The following is a 22,002-nucleotide window of genomic DNA, read 5'->3' as shown; positions in this document are numbered from 1 at the left end:
ACTTTTTTAGAGCTGCCATTAAGACTGTTTTGTATTGCTGTGTTATACTGCTTTCTAACTATTTGCAATCTTTGTTGATTTGCTATAACTAAGTTATTTTCATTTCCAAAGCTAAAGTCCTAGACAATCCATTCATCTATCTTCAAACTGCTTCGTTCAGTTCAGGTTCACAGGGGGCCAGCGTTATGGTTTATTGGTGCTCCATCCCTTACTTTTGTTTTGCTTCCCATTGCTTATTTGCTTTGTAAATTTTTTGTAAATTATTTGGTTGTGTTCTCTCTTTATTTTTTGTTAATCATTTTATAATCCTGTTGCCTTTCATTGTGATTTTTCTTTTTACACTTTATGGTGAGTCCAGGGGGCGTAGGGCCTTCCAGCACTATAAGTGAGCAGCTAACAAGGCTGCTACCTGAAATGCTATATATGCAGGGGCTCCAGGGTGACCTGAGAAAGTTTCTGTGTCATGGGCTCCCTTTTCACTCTTCATTTGTCAAGCTGGTTTAAGCTATTGTGAATTATGATCTTTGGGGGTTTGGGGTTTTTAGACATTGTGATTTGTGGCAAGAGTAGGGAGCCAGTCATGGAGACCATAGAGATGTTGAGATATGCTCTAGAGAGGAGAGGAATGGAGGTCAGTGAGACAGAATACATGTGTGTAAATGAGAGGGAGGTCAGTGGAATGGTGAGGATGCAGGGAGTACAGTTGGCGAAAGTGGATGAGTTTAAATACTTGGGATCAACAGTACAGAGTAATGGGTGGAGAAGAGTGTCAGGAGTAATTTGTGACAGACGGGGGTATCAGCAAAAGTGAAAGGGAAGGTCTACAGGACAGTAGTAAGACCAGCTATGTTATATGGGTTGGAGACGGTGGCACTGACCAGAAAGCAGGAGACGGAGCTGGAGGTGGCAGAGTTAAAGATGTTAAGATTTGCATTGGATGTGACGAGGATGGACAGGATTAGAAATGAGTACATTAGAGGGTCAGCTCAAGTTGGATGGTTGGGAGACAAAGTCAGAGAGGCGAAATTGTGTTGGTTTGGACATGTGCAGAGGAGAGATGCTGGGTATATTGGGAGAAGGATGTTAAAGATAGAGCTGCCAGGCAAGAGAAAAAGAGGAAGGCCATAAGAGAAAGCTTATGGATATGATGAGAGAGGACATGCAGGTGATGGGTGTAACAGAACAAGATGGAGAGGACAGAAAGATATGGAAGAAGATGATCCGCTGTGGCAATCCCAAAGAGGAGCAGCCAAAAGAAGAAGAGGATGTTTAAAGTTTTAGTATTTTTGGCCTTATAAAATATTTAGGCCTTTTGGGTGTTTTTTGAATTTCGAATTACAAAGCCATATTTTCTTTTGCATTATTTCTGGAATTACTTTGTCTTACTTTCTTGTTGAAATGGTAATATCTTGGCATATTACTTCTACATGTAGTTTGTTTGACTGCAGCCAATTCCAACAGCACTAGGTACAAGGTAAGAATTAACCCTAAATTGGCTATTAGTATCACAACATAGAAAGCAAAGCACAAAGAATAAGCCTGTATTGCCGCAAAATTTGACTTTATTGATTTTATGGTTTAAAATCCACCACACTGAGACCTAAAGACCCCAACAAACACAAAATGACCATGAAAGCCCTGCTGTTCAAACATTTGCTCTTCCTGTGTGTCAAAGTCACTGTTTTCTCCACCTCATCTTACTCAAACACAAATGTTTAGATAAACTGTCTCTGTTTGTTTTATGAAAAAGTATATAATGGGGATGAGCGAGGCGCCAGAGCTGGGTAGTGAACTGCCTTAAACCTTTGGATTAGGCTTCATTTCTCCTGAATGGGTTACGCATTACAAATCTCCAGCATGAAGACTTTAGCAGCACTGTTAATCTGCTGTTCCCTGAGCCTCATAGGAGCATTGCCTTTGAAAACTCCGACCTCCTGTGACAATGTAAATGTGCAACAAGGTGCAGACCTAGCAATTCAGAGGTACAACCAAAATCTCAACACGAGCAATCAGTTTGCTCTTTACCAAATCCTGGAGGCCATGGAGGTAAGTGAAATGTCAGAAGGGAACGAAATTATTTTAGCCTTGCTGCTGCTTCTTTTTAACAAGTAATCTCTTTAATCAGCTTAACATCTACTGTATTTATATTCCAAAATGTAATATGTCAAAGCAATTGAAAACTTTTTAACTTGAAAATATTTTTTAGACAGACAGAAAGAACTTTATTTGTCTCCAGATTCATTCTGCTTTCACACTGGCTGCATAATGCCTTACTCTGACTGTGAAAGCCAAGTCAGAACCTTTCTTTCATTGCAATTTTCTACCATTTTAGTCATTCTGGTATGTATTCAGACTATTGTGTTTATATATTTATTTATCTATTTAAAGAGTTTCTGTAAAAAGCCAAACTTACCCCTCAGAACACATAAAATTCTATCTATCTATCTATCTATCTATCTATCTATCTATCTATCTATCTATCTATCTATCTATCTATCTATCTATCTATCTATCGATCGATGTGCTGAAGGTAGTTCCGGATCACAAGTGGTCAGAGCTTATCCTGGCAGTATGGGTGCATGGCTAGAATGAACCCTGGTATGCACTGTTCATGACAGGACACACTTACAAAAACACGGTGTTAAATAAAAGTCATCAAATAACCTAACCTGTGTGGACGTTTTCCAGGTACTCAATTTCTCTTCACACGTCATAAAGATGTGTACACTAGGCTTTTAGTGACTCCAAACTGGTCTTATATGAGGAAGCCAGAGCATGTGAGTGAGTCCTGCAATTGACTGATACTCTGTGTCAGATTATAGGGGGGTAGTGTCCTATCCCTATGGCCCTTAACTGGATTAAGTGGATCAAAGAATGCATGAATGAAATTCCAGTCACCTAAATACAGGGATAACATTAAAGTGTCCTTTTTTAAAGTAGCACTGTCTTTCTGATTTTAGTTATGCCAATATAGAATACTGATCCAATGTCTACAAGAGTCAGAGCAAAGTTTAATATTATTATCACCAACATGCACTACAACAAGGGTCAGAAACACCCACACAACTGGAATTCAGATAAGGGAAGGCTTGAAGTTGAACTCTGGACTAACCAGCACAAAAAATAGATTACCTCTTGAAAAATACTCAAATTCCATTGTATGTTCAAGATCTGATTATCACGAAATTTGTCATACTAGCAGAATATGTAAATATCAAGTTTCCTGCAACTCCACCCCCCAACTAGGATATCAGTTATGCCTGTTGCAAAAAGTAGCCTTTGGCATGATGACAGTCAACCACAGGACAATCACTCTGATGCTCTGACAACTCAGAGGTGCCATTTGAAAATCACATCAAGTCTTTGGACTTTGAGAGGAAAGTTCAGTCGGGGAAGAAATCTACATTCACAAATATACTAATTATATACATACACACACACACAGTATATATACATTATATCAATCTATCTATATACAATCCTATCAGCCACAACATTACAACCACTGACAAATGAAGTGAACAAAATTGATTATCTTGCTACACTGGCAACTGTCAAGGGGATATATTAGACTGAAAGGGAACAGTCAGTTCCTGAAGGTGATGTGCTTAAAGCAGGAAAAATGGGCAAGCGTAAAGATCTGAGTGACTCTGACAAGGGCCAAATTGTGATGGCTAGACAATAGGGTCAGAGCATGTGCAAAATGGCAGGTTGTGTGGGGTGTTCCTGGTATGCAGTGATTAGTATAAACCAAAAGTGGTCCAAAGAAGGACAACCGGTGACAAGGTCATGGGCACCCAAAGCTCATTGATGCACATGTGCAGCAAAGGTTAGCCTGTCTGGTCCGATCTTACAGAAGAGCTACTGTTGCGCAAATTGCTGAAAAACTTAATGCTGGCAATGAGAGAAAGGTGTCAGAGCACACAGTGCATCACAGCTTACTGTGCATGGGGTAATGTAGTCACAGACCGGTCAAAGTGCCCATGCTGAACCCTATCCACCGACTAAAGTGCCTGCAATGGGTTTGTGAGTGCCAGAACTGGACCATGGAGCAATGGAAGAAGTGGCCTGATCTGATGAATCATGTTTTCTCTTAGATCATTTTGATGGCTGGGAGCATGTGCATCATTTACCTTAGGCTGGAGGATGTAGTAGGGGAAGAAGGCATGCCAGCAGAAGCAGTGTGATATTCCAGACAATGTTCTGCAGGGAAATGTTGGGTCCTGGCATTCATGTGGATGTTATTTTGACATGTACCACCTACCTAAAAATTGTTGCAGACCACATACACCCCTTCATGGCAACGGTATTCCCTGATGGCAGCAGTCTCTTTCAGCAGGATAATGCGCCTTACCAAACTGGAAAAGTTGTTCACAAACGGTTGGAGGAACATGTCAAAGAGTTCAAGTTATTGACTTGGCCTCTAAATTTCCCAGATCTCAATCCGATTGAGCATCTGTGCTGGAAAAAGAAGACCGATCCATGGGGCCCCACCTTGCAACTTACAAGACTTAAAGGATTTGCTGCTAATGTCTTGGTGCCAAAAAACACAAGATGCCTTCAGAGGTCTTGTGGAGTCCATGCCTCGACCAGGTCAGAGAGATTTTGGTGGCACAAGGAAGATGTACACAATATTAGGCAGGTGGTTTTAATGTGGCTAATCAGTGTGTACTGTATATACATTCTGTACATACCTGGTCACTGTTTATGTGCAGTTTGCATGCTTTCCTACGGTCTACATTTATTTTCCTCCAGGTACTCCACTTTTACACCAACATCCCTAACGACATACTAGTTAGGTCAACTGGCATTTCCAAACTGACTTTGTACGAGTGTGAATGTGAGTGTGGGTGTGGATGTGACTGAACCATTCGATAGACTGTCCTCCCTATTGATATTTCCTGTTTTGACCCCAGTGTTGCTGTGATAGGATTCTGTCCTCCTAACTTTAAATTTGATTAAGACACTTTGAGAATGTTGTTTTATATAGATTGGTTTATAGTGTGTCATATGAGAGTTGGCAACCATGAGACTGACTGGTGCTGTTTAGTTACTACTCCCTTATGCTGCAAGATTAATGATGAGAAAACAGAGTGCAGATCCCAGTCCTACCAATAGTACAGTGTGCTTACACATGAAGCCCATACACCATCTTCATTCAGGAATGACTGCATCTCTGTTAAAATTCTGGCTTCCACACTCTTGAAATCCTTGCACTTATTCTTTTTGCCTGCAACCATATATCTTCTAGATATTTCGCTTTTAAATTGAAGGTGTTGACAGGCAGTTTGGTTGACACTAAGCTTCATGAAGGGTGGTGAGCAGTCCCTGAATATGCCTTGAATCGCACTCAAAACTCAACTCCCACTCCACCAAATGCCTTGTGATGCTCTTTCACAACTACTGTAGTTCTGAGCTTCCCATTACGTGTGTGTCTGCCCACTTGCCTAGTTGCATGAACTCTGTAATGTGATGTTTTTCTGTTTGTCCTGTGTTTAATTTCTGTTATTTTCATTTGGCTAAAATGTGCTCATTAAGGGTTGGTGGTGTCACATAAAATCAAATAGGTTGTTTTATTTTTTTCTTTTGATTAGTCTTCTAAAGAATTTTGTCACTCATTGTGTTGCTGCTTTGTGCCCATATTGTGGGAATGCTGTCCTATTTAGAGTAGCCTCTTCCTATAGATTTTTTTTTATCCGCCTAAGCTTTCATGAAAGTAGTTTTGTAACTGACTACGTTGTTGTGATTGGCTTCTGTTTGGCTGGGTAGGGAGGTCAAGACAAACACCAAAGGTATTCATCCACACCTGCAATAATATCACAAAGTGATTACCTACCACTAAATAAGCATAGGGAATTTATCACAATTGGCCACTCTCTCTCTTTGGCTTTAGGCATCATGAAATGGAATCACAGATACACTTTATGGTCCTTTTCCTTGCTGATGGTCAAAGCAGCCCTTTGTGCCCATCTAAAAGCACTGTCTAAACTAAATAAACATGAACTCTGTATCGAAATGTTCAACTCTGTACTGAAATATTCCCTGTGTAAAATTAGTTTTGCCTCAGTGTTACAATACGTAGCAGTTGTCAAAATTATACCCTAGTGTTCCAGAGCTCTGTATTTGGCATTTGAACTCACAAATGCCCTCTAGTGGTAGCCAGTGACTCAACAGTGTTCTACAAGTCAATAAGAACCCTTCTGTATGACAATGGTTCTCAAATTAAGTCCTAGGGCACCACATTGGCTGTGGGATTTTTGTCCCAATGACCTTCTGCTTTTAATTGAACTTGAAACAAGATGTTATTTCCCCGTTTCTGTGTTTTGGTGTCAGTCCAGAAAATGACAAAACTGGGTTTGTTACCTTTTACGGGGGCATATATTTGTGATACATGGATATAATTTAGCATTCTTCTTTTAATATTGATTTTTAAGATTTTCGTCATCATCACCATCACCATTATGATTTTCATTCTTCTTTTCTGGGTTCTCTAGTTATTTAAGCTGCTATTTACTAGTCTAAAACTGATGTAGCCTTTCAGCATTCGAGTTATTTGCCCATTCTTAACAGTTATTAGGATACACTTAGGGGTGCAAATTCCTTGGAAGAATGTGAATTAATAGGAAAACAACAAAAAAAAGATGTATTTAAAGCTATGGCAGAAATACAAATGTCCCTTATTTTCATACAAATCCAATACTACCTCATTTTGCATGTTTTACTGTGTTAGCCAGAATGGATGCAATGAGAAATCAGGCAAAATGAGACATTTTATTGGCTAACTGAACAGGCTTTCGAGGGAGCTTCTTTTGGAAACCTGTAATCCTAAACTGCTTGGAAAGCTTGCATATTGTATTCTGTTCAGTTAGCCAATAAAATGTCTCATTTTGCCTGACTTCTCAATGCAGAATATGAGAAAAAAAGACCAGAAAATTAAACAGTGACATCAGATATGACTCATTTATCATGAAAATGGTTGGAACAAAACCATAAAGTCACAATGGGCTCCCAGGTCTGAACCTGCGAGTCACTGTGATATGATATATGTTTACACAGCCGAAGCATACGCAGAGTCTCCATGGTAAGCAACAGAATGGTAAGAGGTGATTTCATTTTTCTTTCTTTCTTTAAAAATAGGGAGGCCATAACTAAAGCATCCTAAAACTAGTTCTTTATGGATTCACCTGCCTGCTTGCTTTTATTTAAACTCTCCTGCCCAGTTTATAATAAGTACAGTATTCCTGAGGGTGCTCACAAACACTTTCTCATTTATAATGACATATGTCACAGCTGCAGTTATTCATATCCTTTTTGGGGTTTCTGCCCATCCATTAAACACTTTGTTCCCTTCAGTCTATACTTCTGCCACCTATCATCATACGTAAACAGATTCACTGTGTGGATCATGGATCAAGAAAATAGTGGACAGAATTTAATTAGTAATTTAGTCTGTTATTATCACCTACCATAAACAAAAAGAAAATCAACATGTTCAAGTACAATCACTTTCTGGCTTCTCTATAAGTATGTATACTGTTAAATCCTGCGGTCATCATTAAGAGGGAACACAACTAAATAGCACTCTTTTAAATGAATGGTGGCAAAGGCACAATGGAACAGCAGGAGAAGGAAAAGAAAGAACCCAGTGTAAGACAGGAAAAAGGAATCAAGAATTGACAGGCTGCATTGGTGATTCTAAATTGTCCCTAGTGTGTGCTTGGTGTGTGGGTGTGTGTGTGTGTGCGCCCTGCCCAGGGTTTGTTTCCTGCCTTGCGCCCTGTGTTGGCTAGGATTGGCTCCAGCCGACCCCCATGGCCCTGTAGTTTGGATATAGTGGGTTGGATAATGGATGGATGGATGGAATTGACAGGCCAGAGCAGGCAAGCCAAGAAGGACACATAGGACAAAGCCCAAGAAAGAATAGAATGGGATAAGTCATAAAGTGGCTAGCATGTGGATTTATTATTTGCTGTCCACAAATAGCTTGTTCAATAAACATAATAACATAAGACTCATCCATACAAGGCATCCCTCATTCATATGGGGTTAGAATAAGGTCATTATTCCTCTTGAGTGTTGTTGGTGTCAGGAAGAACATCCGGCCATAAAAACTTCCACTTTAGTATCCCTAAAATTAGTGGGACGTCAGTCAATCTTCGTGAACTCAGAAAATGGCTTTTAAACCGACAGAGAGAGAGAATGGGGGGTTAGAGAAGGATTAGCTAGCAGGTTTAGCCTTGTAAACCAGGGGATTGCAAGGGTAGGATAGCAGTGAAGAGACCATGATAGATAGATAGAGAGTGAGAGAGAGAGAGAGAGAGAGAGAGAGAGAGAGAGAGAGAGATCTTTATTATAAATGTATAATTTATCATGCGATTTGCAGTTTTTATCAGTGCCATAATCACTCTTGGGCTGCCTGTCACAATTACACAAGTTCACATATTTATAGGACAGTGACCTCCTTATTACTCAAACTTACTCTATCAGTCATGCTGTACTGCCACTTGATATGTCATGTCTCACACACACAAACTTTCACCACAGAAACTTTTGTTTAACTGTTATAATCCTAAATTGTATTTCTATTTTTATTTTCACAGGCTGAAAATGGAAGTGAATACTCTATTAGCATTACCATTAAAGAATCCAACTGTCCTATAGGGGGAGGCAAAGTCTGGACAGAATGTGACCACCTTCCTGATAAAGTTGGTGTAAGTTATAATAATAATGCATTTTATTTATAGGGGCACTTTACATTAGCAGTAAATCTCAAAGTGCAACATAAAAAGTTTAAACAAAGGCAAGGCAAGATAAAAACAGAGATATTCAAATAGTAAAAATACTTAAGTAATGAATATAGCGCGGAGAAGCGGCAAACAGCCAACGCCTGCGTCCTCTCCCCTGATATTACTTTTAGATCCTTTTCAGCCACATCACAAAACAAAAAAAAAATCTAATATACTTTTTGTTTTCCACAGATAATGCGCCATTGCACAGCAAATGTTTATATGGCACCTGTTTTGGAAGACTCCAATGTTACTATATCTTGCGATGTATTTGGTATGTACTTATTTTGATTTAGCCAATAAAAGAAACTTACAAATTGATTAGTGATTTGAAGTAAAATGAAACAAAACAAAGTGTATTTGTATTTTTCCTGGTCAGGTTTACAGATAATTATAGCCTGTCCAGACAGAAACAAAGTCACAAACTAAATTTGGAAAGAATGACAGCCCACTGCAAATAATAATGCCAGCAAAGCTAAAGCCACCAGAGAAAACCCAAGCAACTATGGGAAGAGATTCAAACACTGCTTAGTGGTTGCTGAAACAGGGTTCAAGCCCTGTATGGGCTTTGTGTTACTTTCTGTGTCTTACTTGTACTCACATTAGAATTTTGCTAAAGGTTCAGGTCAAACTGGATGCAATGCAATGCATCATTTTTTAAATTTTATATAGTGCCTCACTTTACAAATCAGCTTCTTTTTCTGAATATCATGTAAAATGTATCATGCACACATTAATCCTGATAATGTCAATATAATCCAAAGGAAAACACACAGAAGGAAATAACATAATACGAAAATAGGTGTGTAGTGTATGAGCATTGTGGCAGGTCTGTGGATGGACTCAGGTTAGACTCATGGTTGTGCTGACTGTCTGCTATTCTTGCTGGCCACATTCTGACACAAATGCAATTTTGGCTTCATTCAGTTTAAAAAAGAAGGAATTAAGGTTTTTTTTAAAAAGGCAATAGAGAAAAAAAATGCATCTTAGGATTAACAGAGACATATAGACACATTTTGGAGAACAGAATAAGAGTAAGAGATGAAACAAATGAGGTTGAAACCGGATGGTGAAAATTACCCAGCATGCATTATGACTCAAGTGAAAGTGACAATGTATGGCTGCTTTCTCTATATAAAAAAAAGATCTTTTTACAGCAATTTGCACAACTTGGCATTCTTGAATAAGATAAATGTGTCAAAGAGCTGGATCAGTTAGACAGTGGACAGGACACCAAGAGGATGAACTTAGTGCTTCTTTTCTGTTGTTGCAATTGGGAAATCCCAGCAATACAATGGATCAGTTTTGAAGCATTTGTGTAAAACAAAGGATTGGGTGAGCTGCTAAGATGAAAAAAAATCCTCTATTAGCATGGAGTAATACTGTTATTTAAACTTTGCTGATTTTTAGTTCATCTTCCAGCAATAGTCAGGGACCCCTTCATGCTGTAAATATGAAGAAAGAGTCACCTTTTCTGAGTGTTACAGTTCATATGTATTTTTGGAAGCGAATATAGTCTTTTCTTGCTTTCGATAAACTCACAGTGCTATTGCTATATTTATCTTCTTTAGTTTGGATGTGGAGTTGTCACTTGGAAGCCATCATAAGCTATGTCAGAAAGTCATAACTGCAACTTCTTAAAAAAGACAAGTGATTTCATACACTAACATGATAATATAATTTATAACATCTGAAGTTACCTAGAAAATGTTGTGTTTCACAATAAGAGCAGTAAGACAATGGAGTTGTAGAGCAAGAGGTTATGTCTCAAATGTAATGATTGTTATATTATGTTCTTTACAGTTGAAAAACCAATCATTCCAGTAAAAGCACATTGTCTTGGATGTCCAATGGATATTGATGCTAACAACAAAGATCTGGATGAACCATTGTTTCATGCAATCAATAAGTTCAATAAAGAAAACAACTACTCCAATTATTTTATACTTTCTGAAGTTCACAAAGCTTCAAGACAGGTGAGATTTCTACCAATCTTACATGGCAAGCAGTATGCCTAAAATTCTTCCATATTTTAGGTTTAGATAGAACAAACCCTTTGCAGAATTATCACCTTATAAGGGTAAACATTTTTCTTATGAGGACTTTTTTGTAAAGAAATGGAAATGATTATGTTGATCAGTTCTATTTTTCCATCTTATAGGTGGTAGCAGGCATAAAGTTCAAAATGAGTTTTTCAATACATGAAACAAACTGTTCTAAATCAGACCATCCTGAAATACTTCCAGAATGTGAATCTAAAAATACTGTGAGTAATCTGTATCATTTTATGTCTTGGAAAAAGTATTTCTTGTACACCTGTTATGACAATTTCGATAATTGAGATGAGCACATGAAAGAATGTACCATCATAGGATAATTAATCAGATAAAGGGAACACTTAATGACCTGAAGCCAACATAAAATAATACCAAGAACCCATAGTGTTACTTGCATAAAAAAGATCAACTGTTTCTGTCTCCTTAGAGCGCCAGAAAACAGTATCATTTGAGGGCAGTGGAACAGGAGCTCTTTTTGGTACATGGATCAGCACCTGTGGTGACAGAGTGCTTTAATTCCTTCCCAAATGTTATACTGTATTCTGGAATGCAGCTGCAGTTGGTATGGTTAGGTTGGAATAGTGAGAATCAAATTCTTTCAAATCAACACAATATGTGTGTGTCATGTAATTTGAACATTTGTTAGGCCAGGATTGCAGGGAAATTAGAGCCCACAAGGGCTACATTCTTGATGTAAGTTTCAGGATTTTCTAGACTAACACAGGGGCAACAGGAGCAAGAAAAGTGGTACAGTTTATTTTAAATTGATTGGTCAACAACCGCTTTTCCATTTAGCAAGCCTTAAAAATTTTTGGTCATGATTATGGGAAAAGAGTAGAATTCCTTACCACTTAAACATATTTTTCTTTCTTGCAGAATGAAGGCCATTGTAATGCATCAGTTGTCATTGTTAGATGGATGAACCAAGTCCATTCTGAGGTTGAATGTGATGTTCATCCTGTTCAGGTAATTATACTGGCCCATCCACAATAATTTCCAAGTATTGTTTGCATACAGTATATCTCACTCTCAGCAGTTAATTTCATGTTATTGCCTGTAGACTAGTGATTTAGAGAGATAGAGATAGAGAGATAGATAGATGTTTTAATTGCATTCACCCTTTATCAAACGTTTGGTTTCTGCAACTGCATTTTTCCCTAGGAGGACATTTTATGAATATTACTGTTTGTTCTCTTACATTAACTTTTAAATAATGCTTGTGGTAGACTCCCTGCAACCCATTCCTTAGTTTAAACCTATTTATGTGTTTCCCTGATATATCAGTGCTCCTGCGATTCAAATATAACCCATCTTGTGGCTATAAGCCCTATCTGTCCCAGGAGGAAAAAAGCCCAATGTCACATCAGCCAATGCACCTTTATCCTACACCAAGATTTAAATCATGTGTAAGCCTTCTTATCTTCTCAGTCATACCTGTACTGGTATGTGACACATGCAGAACTTCAAATAAACCTTGATTGTTAGTTCTGCACCTCAAATCAACATCTACCTCGTTAAATCTGCCTTACAGTACTGACAGTCTGTGCTATCTATGTCATTTGCAGTAAGGAGACTGTGGAAGATTGTGGGTTCGCTTCCTGGTTCCTCCCATGTGTGGATAGCGCTTTGAGTACTGAGAAAAGCGCTATATAAATGTAATGAATTATTATTATTATTATTATTTGTTGCAACACGGACAATGACAATTGTATCCACTTCTGCTTTGGGCAGTAGCCTTCCTCATGTCCAGGGATGTATTTTGTTCTGCCCAGGAGGCAGCACACCATATGATACCTGGGTTTCAATCCCTCAAATAAATTAATCCCTTACATCATCACCTCCCTCTATATGAGGACTGGTTTACAAGTGATCAATTGGGGAAACCCATCTCTGCCTACCACTTATAAGTTCTCAGGGTCACATTCCAGAACCATACAATCCAAAAAATAATTGGACATCTCCAACTCTGGGGAAGATACTCATGCACAGTGTGTACCTCTTGCTTTGCATTTATGTCTGACCATAAGCCACCTGTGTCTAGCTCTCTGGTCTGGACTCTGCTCCTGCACCACTCTAGGAATGCACACTAACTATCTAAAGGAAATTGTACTCAAGGCACTGTATTAGCTGGCATTTCTCTTAGATGTAGTCCTCCAGGAAGCAAACTTCTGAAAAGTCCTACATCATTCAAGTTCCCTTTAATACTTTGCTCTCTCTTTAGCCTCCAAGCAAAAATGCTGTTGCTTGCATTGTATTTGATTAAATGTACTTTGTCTTTGCTCCCATCCTAATGCAAATGATCAGCCACTTGAGAGTCATTTAACTTTTTCTAGTGTCTTTTTTAAATTTCTTTCTGTGGATTTTAAGTAGTAAGGACTTGATTGAACAAATTAATATCTCCATCTCTGTTTTTGCTACTGCCTGTACCTCCTGTATGTGCTGCAAATGCAAACCCCTTCAGCCATTCTTGCTACCCTTCATTTGGTCGGTGTTACTCCTGTGAAATTGAATAAGCATCAAAAACACTCCTTCTGAGGGAACAAAGCTGTAATAGTACTGCATGACCTTTAATAGTAAAGAAATGATGTTTTAGGAACAAATGCTTCAAATAAAATTTAAACTTGCACACCGAATGATCTCACAGACTTGCCTAATTCTGTTGGGTTGGATAAGAGTATCCAAGTACTGCGGTACACGTGTTTAGGATGGGCTCATATGATTTTTGTTGGAGAGTTGGAGTGTGCATGACAACATTATTCAATAACTGTGCAATTATCTGTAGAAGCAATATTTTGATGTAATTGTATTCCTCCTTACAGCTCTATTTTAGTTGGTCAATGCTGAGGTTATTAGTTTATAAACAGCTCTTGTAATGTCCCACAACAACATCTGAAAAATCTTTATTCTTTTCTTTTTCAGCAATTCAGTTGTAGATGTGCCAGTGTGCTCAGGATCATTGTCCTGTTGCATGATTCATTTTTGACTAGGCTTTATTTCTTGAATAAAGCTCTCTACCTGGTGGGGTGGCTTGTTTGCTTACCCACATTAAAAATATACTCAAGCTCTCTTTCTTGCCTCCTGTCTCTTTCTCTTTCTTTTACACTGTTATCGACCTGGCCACTTTCTTTTTTACCAGTTGAGTCTTCAACACCAACCCTCCTCATGACTCCAGACTCAATTAGCTTCTAGTCAGGATGTCATTTCTGGCCAAACTCTGGAATCACGCTGGGGTGAAGCATTAGCCCTAACTTTTGCTTCAATAGCAACATATCAAAACTCCAGCTACTGTTTCCCCTTAACCACAGCTATTTATGTTACCCTTATCAGGCCATTCTCCCAAATAACCATTTAGAAGCCCTTTCACTAACCTGTCACTACTCTGTTAATCTCTTGTGAAATGAGAGAACAGTGGCATCCTGACTGTCCTTTCCCAGCTTTCATTGTCTCTTGATTGTAACCATCAGATGCAGTATGTCTTTTTGTCTAGGTCAGGTAAATTTATAAGAGGTTAAAAGCATTGCCTGAAAATCCTAATATGCAGAAAATGATTCAGGATCTCTTAGAAGAATAGAAAAATCAATGCCTTATGCATATTAAAAACTCTTAAAGAACAACTACCACTAAACATATAAAAAAAAAAATTGTAAACATTACAAAGAGGAATTTATATGAAGTCAGATATATTTTGTTCTCTTCAGGCCTTGTACTCAACTTAAAATATGAGTTGACTCAAAATATTATTTTGAAATTAATATTACAAAGATAATTAATAAAAAGAGGCATTTGAGCTCTGAAGTCAGTGCATGTAATTCATTTTCAAAGGTACAGCATGTCATTTTTTCTTAATCACATTAATTGACACTCCTTGATATCTGAGTCAAAAGTTTTCAAAGTTAGAGCTGCAGCTCCTGAATGGTTGACTTTAATAAAAATATCAATACCAATTTTAAAGATTGACTTTAAATTGCCTAGTTTTTAAATAAACATACAAGTAACTGAATATGTTTTTCAGTTGTTAAATAAAAGTAAACAATAAACATCTGTCTCATCGTGCCCCTGCTATGACACTCCACTCTAGTCTTTCCAAATCGTTCTTTTAGAGACTACAGCTCCCATCACTTTCACACCTCACAGCAAGAGAGATGGCTTTCTGTAAAAGTGAGCTCTTTCTCCCCACTCCACTTGTAGAAGCAGGCTCTATAGCATGTCTCTGTCCTTCTTTCTCCTTTAGGTGAACTTGTTTTTTGTACTGTCGCTTTGAATCCAATTATTATTAATAAAAATGTATCTAAAATTTAATTTTTAGTAGTATCAGTATTAATCAACAGAAGAAAGCTATTGTTTCAGTCAGAGTTGTCAGTGTTTGGTAACTTTCATCCTTCCTTTAAAAATAAATACAGGAATAGGCTGAAGTAAGAAGCAGAACTGTACTTAAAGTTATCAAAAATAGATCCACAAATTGATAATGATGACCCTATAAAACAAAGAAAGTCAGCCTTCACAATTGACTGAGTTACTTCTCTCCTTTTTTGACCTGTAGTTATATGTAACATCAGTTACTTTTCTGTTTCTTTTGATCTAGATGTATACGTAACTGCATAATTCTTGTAGATTAAAAATTTTAGGCCTTCTTTATTCTTTATCAAACCATGCTATTGTTCTTACTTTAAAAATAATTAATTAAAAAGGTATTTGATGTCCATCCATCCATCCATCCATTTTCCAACCCGCTGAATCTGAACACAGGGTCACGGGGGTCTGCTGGAGCCAATCCCAGCCAACACAGGGCACAAGGCAGGAACCAATCCCGGGCAGGGTGCCAACCCACCGCAGGGTATTTGATGTGCTTAAGAAAAACTAAAGCACATACACAAATCGCACAAACAAAAAAACTCCCGGTAATCACTTGTTAAAATCTCCAAATGCAATATTAGGTGAAGGGTGGGAGTAAAAAAATCTCTCTTTTAGTAGTGACTAGAATGAGTTTAGTACTTAACAATTTAAGACTGAAAGAAAATGGGAATACTTTAAAATATTTAAATTCCTGGAGGTGCTATGCCAAGAAAAAGGGCTAAAATCTGCTGGCCTAGAGATACCACTTGACATCGACTCACACATGTGTCAATAGTCTGTTGACCAGATGGTACAACATTTTGGGAGACCTTGGAAACCCCTGATCTAACCTAGTCCATTAACAATGGCTAAGAAAGAAGACATTTATGATGCTTGCTTTTGGTTTAAAACTCTCACAGGCAGTTCAAAGGACAGAATTATAGATACTTGGAAACTTACTGCAGGCAAATTTAAATATCACTGCAGTACAACATCATTGGTTTATCACTTAAGAGCAAAACAAGAATGAAGACACTGTTAAAAACTGACATTAGGTAGCAAAATCGGTGGAGACATTAGTCAATAAATGAAACAAGATCTAAAGCATTAACTACTGCGATTTATTGCAAAATGGACCACGTCAGACTGCAGATATCTAAATTTAGCTGAAGGTGCAAGTCTGGGGCACATCATTCAGTGAGGTTTGAAAATTCTTACGCATTACTTTCACATGGTACATTCACAGTTAATCAGATGTATAAGAAGTACTATATAACTAACTGAATATTTTTTCTGTATACAGTATTTGTTGTTTTTTTAACCTTTTTTAACCAGGGGCTAACATTAATTAGTTAATAGAACATTTTACTTTTAAACATGCTAAATATGATCGTATAATAGTAAAACATTCCTTCCGCAACTCATTTGCTGCTTTTCCTAGTGACTGACCTTGACTTTTGTTGATGGTTATTGAAAAACAATGTTACAGAAAACTATATTCTTTTGGATTCAAACAGGTGATCAGGTGAATAATGGGAATTTTGGGTACAAATATAATTTCGACCTGTAGCACATCCTGTAAAAACAGAAGCTTTAGTCAGATTTGAAAGTAACACTTTGAAATGTAATTTTGTATTATTACAACATTTTGGAGGGTTTAAATCAAAAGCAGTTCACAAATTGAAACAGGCCTAGTATATGGAAAGAACAGTTTAGCTCAGAAAAAGTGGTGAACAGAAAATTGGAACCAGTAAGTTCTGAAATAAACCTCAATTTTACAATATGGAACACATGATGGAATGTGAAATGAAAGGTAGAGCAAACCGCTAATCCAAACCTTGAATTGCTCACTACATAAATATCATACAGTTATAGCAAGCAAACTGAACTAATGTTGGCTTCAGATGTGGGTTTTTACCTTGTTCACTTAAGAATTTATTTTCAAGTTTACCACTAGTCATATTTTTATGAGGGAAGGGGAATGCACTATTACATTATTATTTCGTTTTTCTATTGGGGGGAGGGTTCAATTAAATGGGAAATATGCTTTTGGTTGATAAGTAAGTGTATATAGTAGAAGTAGTAAAAGAAAAATAAAGTTATGAAAGAGGTACAATTAATGTATCCCTAGTTTGTGATGGTTAAAATGGTAAAGTTCAATGTGAATGATAATATATACTATGGTAAGATGTGCAGAAAAGAGAGGAAATCAAAGACTGAATGAAAAATGAACTTGTAGGGATCCTAATGCGAAAAGACCCCTCAGCTCCATTGGGGCACCTTTAGTACTTAAATGTAACAAACTAATATAGTATTGTCTGTCTATCTTCTTATATGGTACGCTACTGTGGTTGTTCGCTTGTCTGTCCAGGATTTTAAATCACCTGTAGCTCGCAAAAAATTTTGACCTACTGACCTGAAATTTGGTACACATACTGTATACTATGTGACGTTTACTATCAGCTTTCGGGCTGATGATTGACCTCCAAGGTTATTCCTCTTTTTATTTTTATTTTATTGTACATTCAGCTCTCTGCAGCGGCCAGCAGGGTAGCAGTGTGGCGCAATGGTACGGGCGCCATTCTCATCCCTACCACCTTCGCCGTCACTTCCCCTACCTCTTCATATCTTAAATCATTCTTGAGGCAGATTGAAGACTTAAGTGCCAGCTTAAGTGAAAAATTAAAGAAAATGTACTAAGTAATTGCAATACAAACACTGACTTAATCAGTTGTAACGCGAAAAGATGCCGACGAAAGAAGAGAAGAAGCGGGCCGCTAGGTTGGAGAAAAGAAGAGCTGCTCAGGAAGCAGCAAGGGCATCAACCTCTGAGCAAATGAATGCTAAACGTACAGAGAAAGAGTAAGAAAACTATAAGCCAAGTGTATTCACTACACGTTATTGTGCAGTGTGCCATTACTGGTATATGATAAAATTTGAAAAATTTTTTCTTCTTTTTTTTTTTTTTACTTAATTTTTTAGCATCTTGTAGTGATATAAGAAATCTAACATGTGTTGTGTTTCTTAACTGAAAGCAGTCTTAGTAATATGTTTAAATGACACTTAAATTTACTACTGACCTGGCCTGCAAGGCCAGATGGTCGTTTTTTTTTCCTTAACAGCCTCACTGTTTTAACAGAAGCCAAAAGCTAAAGTTTCTATTTTTCCTTGTTTAGTTTAAGGAAGTTAGAGTTCATCCATTCTGTAATGCTAGAAATAATGAAAACCTCAGGGTCATCTGGTGCTACAAGTGAGTAAGGCTATGTGTTTGCCTTAATATTATATTTAATGTTTTTTTAGGAGATCTCACTTTTCAGAAGACCACCTGGAATCACTCCTTTTCGAAGCGTTATTATGCCTGAAGAGACACTAACTGACAATGGAAATTCTCAAGCCCGGAAATCTAACTTTTGGAATACCCTTCGACGTTTAAAAAGAGATGAACCGAAAGAGATACAAAGCATGGAAAAATCATCTGAGGAGTCAGAGGAGACCTCAGTTAAGCCTTCTATCATTGTGCCAGTAGTACCTAATTCTGATCCCATAGGATCTGGGCCAGGACCAGCAGTTTTACCATCAGCCACTAACAGCCCAGCTTCTGGTCATAATCTAGAACCGCTAGAACTTTCTCAGGATCTTAAACCTGAGGTTCTCCCCAAAATGTTACACTGTCCTAGTAAGCCATGGAAGAGAATAGAACGTCCTGATGAAATAAATCAACAGCCTTCCAAAACTGGAGATTTTCAAGATTCAGACCTTTTGCTCTTTTAATCAGATGTCTGTAAAATGCAGAATAAAACTTAGTTGGATGAGTAATGATGCATACTTGAATCCTTATTACATGCTTCCGTAATCAAAAAGGGTAGTAAAAAGTTAATATACAAATATTTGAGAAAAATTAAAGGTTTAAATTAGGAAGGTCATTACATCAAGCAATCTCAACAGTTCTTTACTGTCGCCTTCCATCATGTCAACAGTAAGTGAAAGCGTTCATCAAAGACAACAGTTGTTAATGCAGTTTATAATATGCCAGAATATGTGTAGTCGAAACTCAGTAGCCAGCATACATGTTTTTGGCAAAATGTATAGTAAGTTTTGTAGTATATCCAGCCTTTACATTTTTGTTCTCTTCCAGAAATGTGTAACTATTCATTTAGTAAAAATAAGTTAAGCATAACTTTTACTGGAGGTATGTTAGAATGGTATTTAATATAACAAATCCCTGGCATGTTCACCTGGTTTCTAATAAACATACCTAAATAAGAGAACTTGTGCTGCTCATACTGGTGTTTTCTTTTTTAGTAATAGTCTTTATTTCCTAATCATTCTGAAAGAGATACAAATCATTTCTATATTTGTTTAAAATTTCAGTGTCTACTCACTTACAGGGCAACATTTTTCTGCAGACTAAAATTGGCAGCCTAAGTAACCTATTATTAACCCGTCTGGAAGCGACAGAATTTTTGAAATGTATTAAAATTAGACAATATTTTTTATTTGTTCTTATTACTTTATTACTAAGTGTCAAGTATACATTGCTCTTAACTCAGTTTTGAACAGTTATTTTTATGGAGCTCACCATCTTACAGGCAATTTATTTAATAACTGCTTGCCCATAGCAGCCAGAATTATTTTGGCAGTCTTTTTTTCAGATATTATACAATTACTAATACATAAAAAATGCTCCATCTGTGTAGACAAAGAGTTCAAGTTGGGCTACATGGCTTTTTTCAGTGATTTTCTGTCATTTACTTATTCGTAGGGAGTCATGGGCAGTCAACAGCATGTGCACATGACCAACTGTCATGTTGTGTGTCATCCCCAGTGACTCATTCTACATTATTGTGGAAAATGCTTTTCTTTTTCACACTGACACTGACCTTTAGGTTCTTTGTTATGTGGGGGCATATACTCTAAATTATAGTACTATATACAGTAACACCTTCACCTGGAGAATCCATAGGCAGAATAGCAATGAAGGCAAACTGTCCATTTACTCAATGTAATCTAAATTTAATCAGAAGTACAACATAAGGTATACAACTTATAATCATGTAGCTGCAGTAGTTTTAAGATGGTATTTCACTCCAGGTGGTGCAACTTTATATATCAGAACCTCTATAGAGGTAGCTTATGGCATTTCAGATGTAAAGAGAAAAACCCTCTCTCTAGGTTATTGTCTGTTTTTATATTCCCAGTCTGTTAGACATGCCTATGATGTGAGGGTAGAGCAATGCCTTCTTGTTATCTTTTAAAAAAAACAATTAATAGATCCTTTAAAAAACAGTAATAAAAATCATAGAAAAATTCACCATTGAATGCTGTTGACAGAGAGAAAATCGGTTAATTATAAAAGCTTAACCTAATCAAATAATAATGCTATGAAAAAAACACAAACTGTTATATCTTAACCAAGTCAAGCAATTTCAGTAATGTCAGTTCAGCATTTCAACCTTTACAACAAAGTCCATGTAATTCCTCCCATTGATAAGCCTCCATCATCAGAATGAAACAATTCAATTGGAAATTATGAAACACTTGCAAGTTCTAAAATGTATATCCACATATCACAATCATAGTGCTTTTCCAGAAACTACAAAAATCTAAATCAAACAGATTTGATTTTTGTCTTAAGTCATAGAGACAGGCTTCTGGGTGTGCATGAGTTGACTGGCAGTGAGTGCTAAGCCAGAAGTATAATGTGCCTACAAAGTAAAGAGGAAAGCAGGTGTTTTGGACTGCGTAAACAGAAGAATGGCTTGTCTGTTTGGAGTGTACTGCTTGTCATATATCACGGAATGGAAAAACATGTGATGGTATGGAATGGAAGAAGGGGGGTTGGTTGGGGGGGCTGCCTCTTCTTCACTGATTTGGTGGGATTACAGTCTGAATGCAAGTCAAGGCAAAGTCTCAGGTGGTGCAATAAAGAAAGACAGAGGCAGAGAAAAAGGGTCTGAGGTGTTCGAAGAAGCAACAGGGCTACACTTAATTGAGCAAATGGGCAGCCTCCTGAAAGAGTAGAGATGGCCTTTCCTGTAAATTTAGAGCTAGAGAGGCATCAGGTGACTACAAAAGTTCTCAAAATACCAAGTGGGTGAACATACTCCAGCCACTCCTTGCCACTAATGTTGATCAACGAAATTCACCAAACCATTTTTACAGTGAATTAGCTGGGTTCACCAAAATTTCCCTTAAAATTCTTTGTTGTAGTCAGCTTAGATCAATTTTTTTTTTACAAGTCCAACATGTCATCACAAAGCTGTAGCAACCACATTGAATGTGGATATCATTAATCTTGAATGTGGAGAAATTTCAAGCATGCGTACTATAAGAATACTCAACCACACATTTGCTGCCCAGTCTGCTTTGTGCATGCATGAATAATTTACAGTGCATACAAGCATGTATGATGTCACTAGCTGATCAGTATTCCAGACAGGTTTGCACCCCAATCAATTTAAATAAATAAATGAATGAGTATTTTTATCCGAAGGGTACATTAGCTGACTAGCTGACCATAATGAGAATATTATGAAAATACTTTGTTGTTCTGCATAAATTCATTGTATGTTGTACATGGTATCTTCACTACTGGATTAGGCATGTTATGCTCCTTGCTATATAGGGTAGATCGGGTGCAAACAAGGACAGCCCCCTGATCCCTTGCATGACAGGCACTGAAGGTGTTAATTAGTTGTAATGACAGTAGCACAGGAGATGCAGAGAGAGATAAGGGACTTACAGTATTGTAGGTTTAGAGTATAATTTTATTTCAGGGAGGCATGGTGGCACAGTGGTTAGCACTGCTGCCTCACAGCTCTCAGAGA

At 37.5% G+C, this 22,002-nt stretch overlaps 1 protein-coding gene across 1 annotated transcript; it reads left to right on the top strand.

The window, feature by feature from the left end:
• Positions 1-1,760: 1,760 nt before the first annotated feature.
• kng1 (kininogen 1) lies at positions 1,761-19,443 on the top strand. Its single transcript, XM_028794605.2, has 7 exons — positions 1,761-2,046; positions 8,601-8,711; positions 8,979-9,060; positions 10,590-10,762; positions 10,948-11,052; positions 11,720-11,809; positions 18,476-19,443. The coding sequence occupies exons 1-7, from the start codon at positions 1,831-1,833 to the stop codon at positions 18,944-18,946; spliced, it is 1,248 nt and encodes a 415-aa protein (XP_028650438.1). The 5' UTR covers positions 1,761-1,830; the 3' UTR covers positions 18,947-19,443.
• Positions 19,444-22,002: the final 2,559 nt, after the last annotated feature.

This window comes from Erpetoichthys calabaricus, chromosome 2, assembly GCF_900747795.2.
Source record: "Erpetoichthys calabaricus chromosome 2, fErpCal1.3, whole genome shotgun sequence".
NCBI classification, from domain to species: domain Eukaryota; kingdom Metazoa; phylum Chordata; class Cladistia; order Polypteriformes; family Polypteridae; genus Erpetoichthys; species Erpetoichthys calabaricus.
The sequence above is the reverse complement of the archived record's forward strand: the minus strand, read 5'-3'. Positions and strand labels throughout refer to the sequence as shown.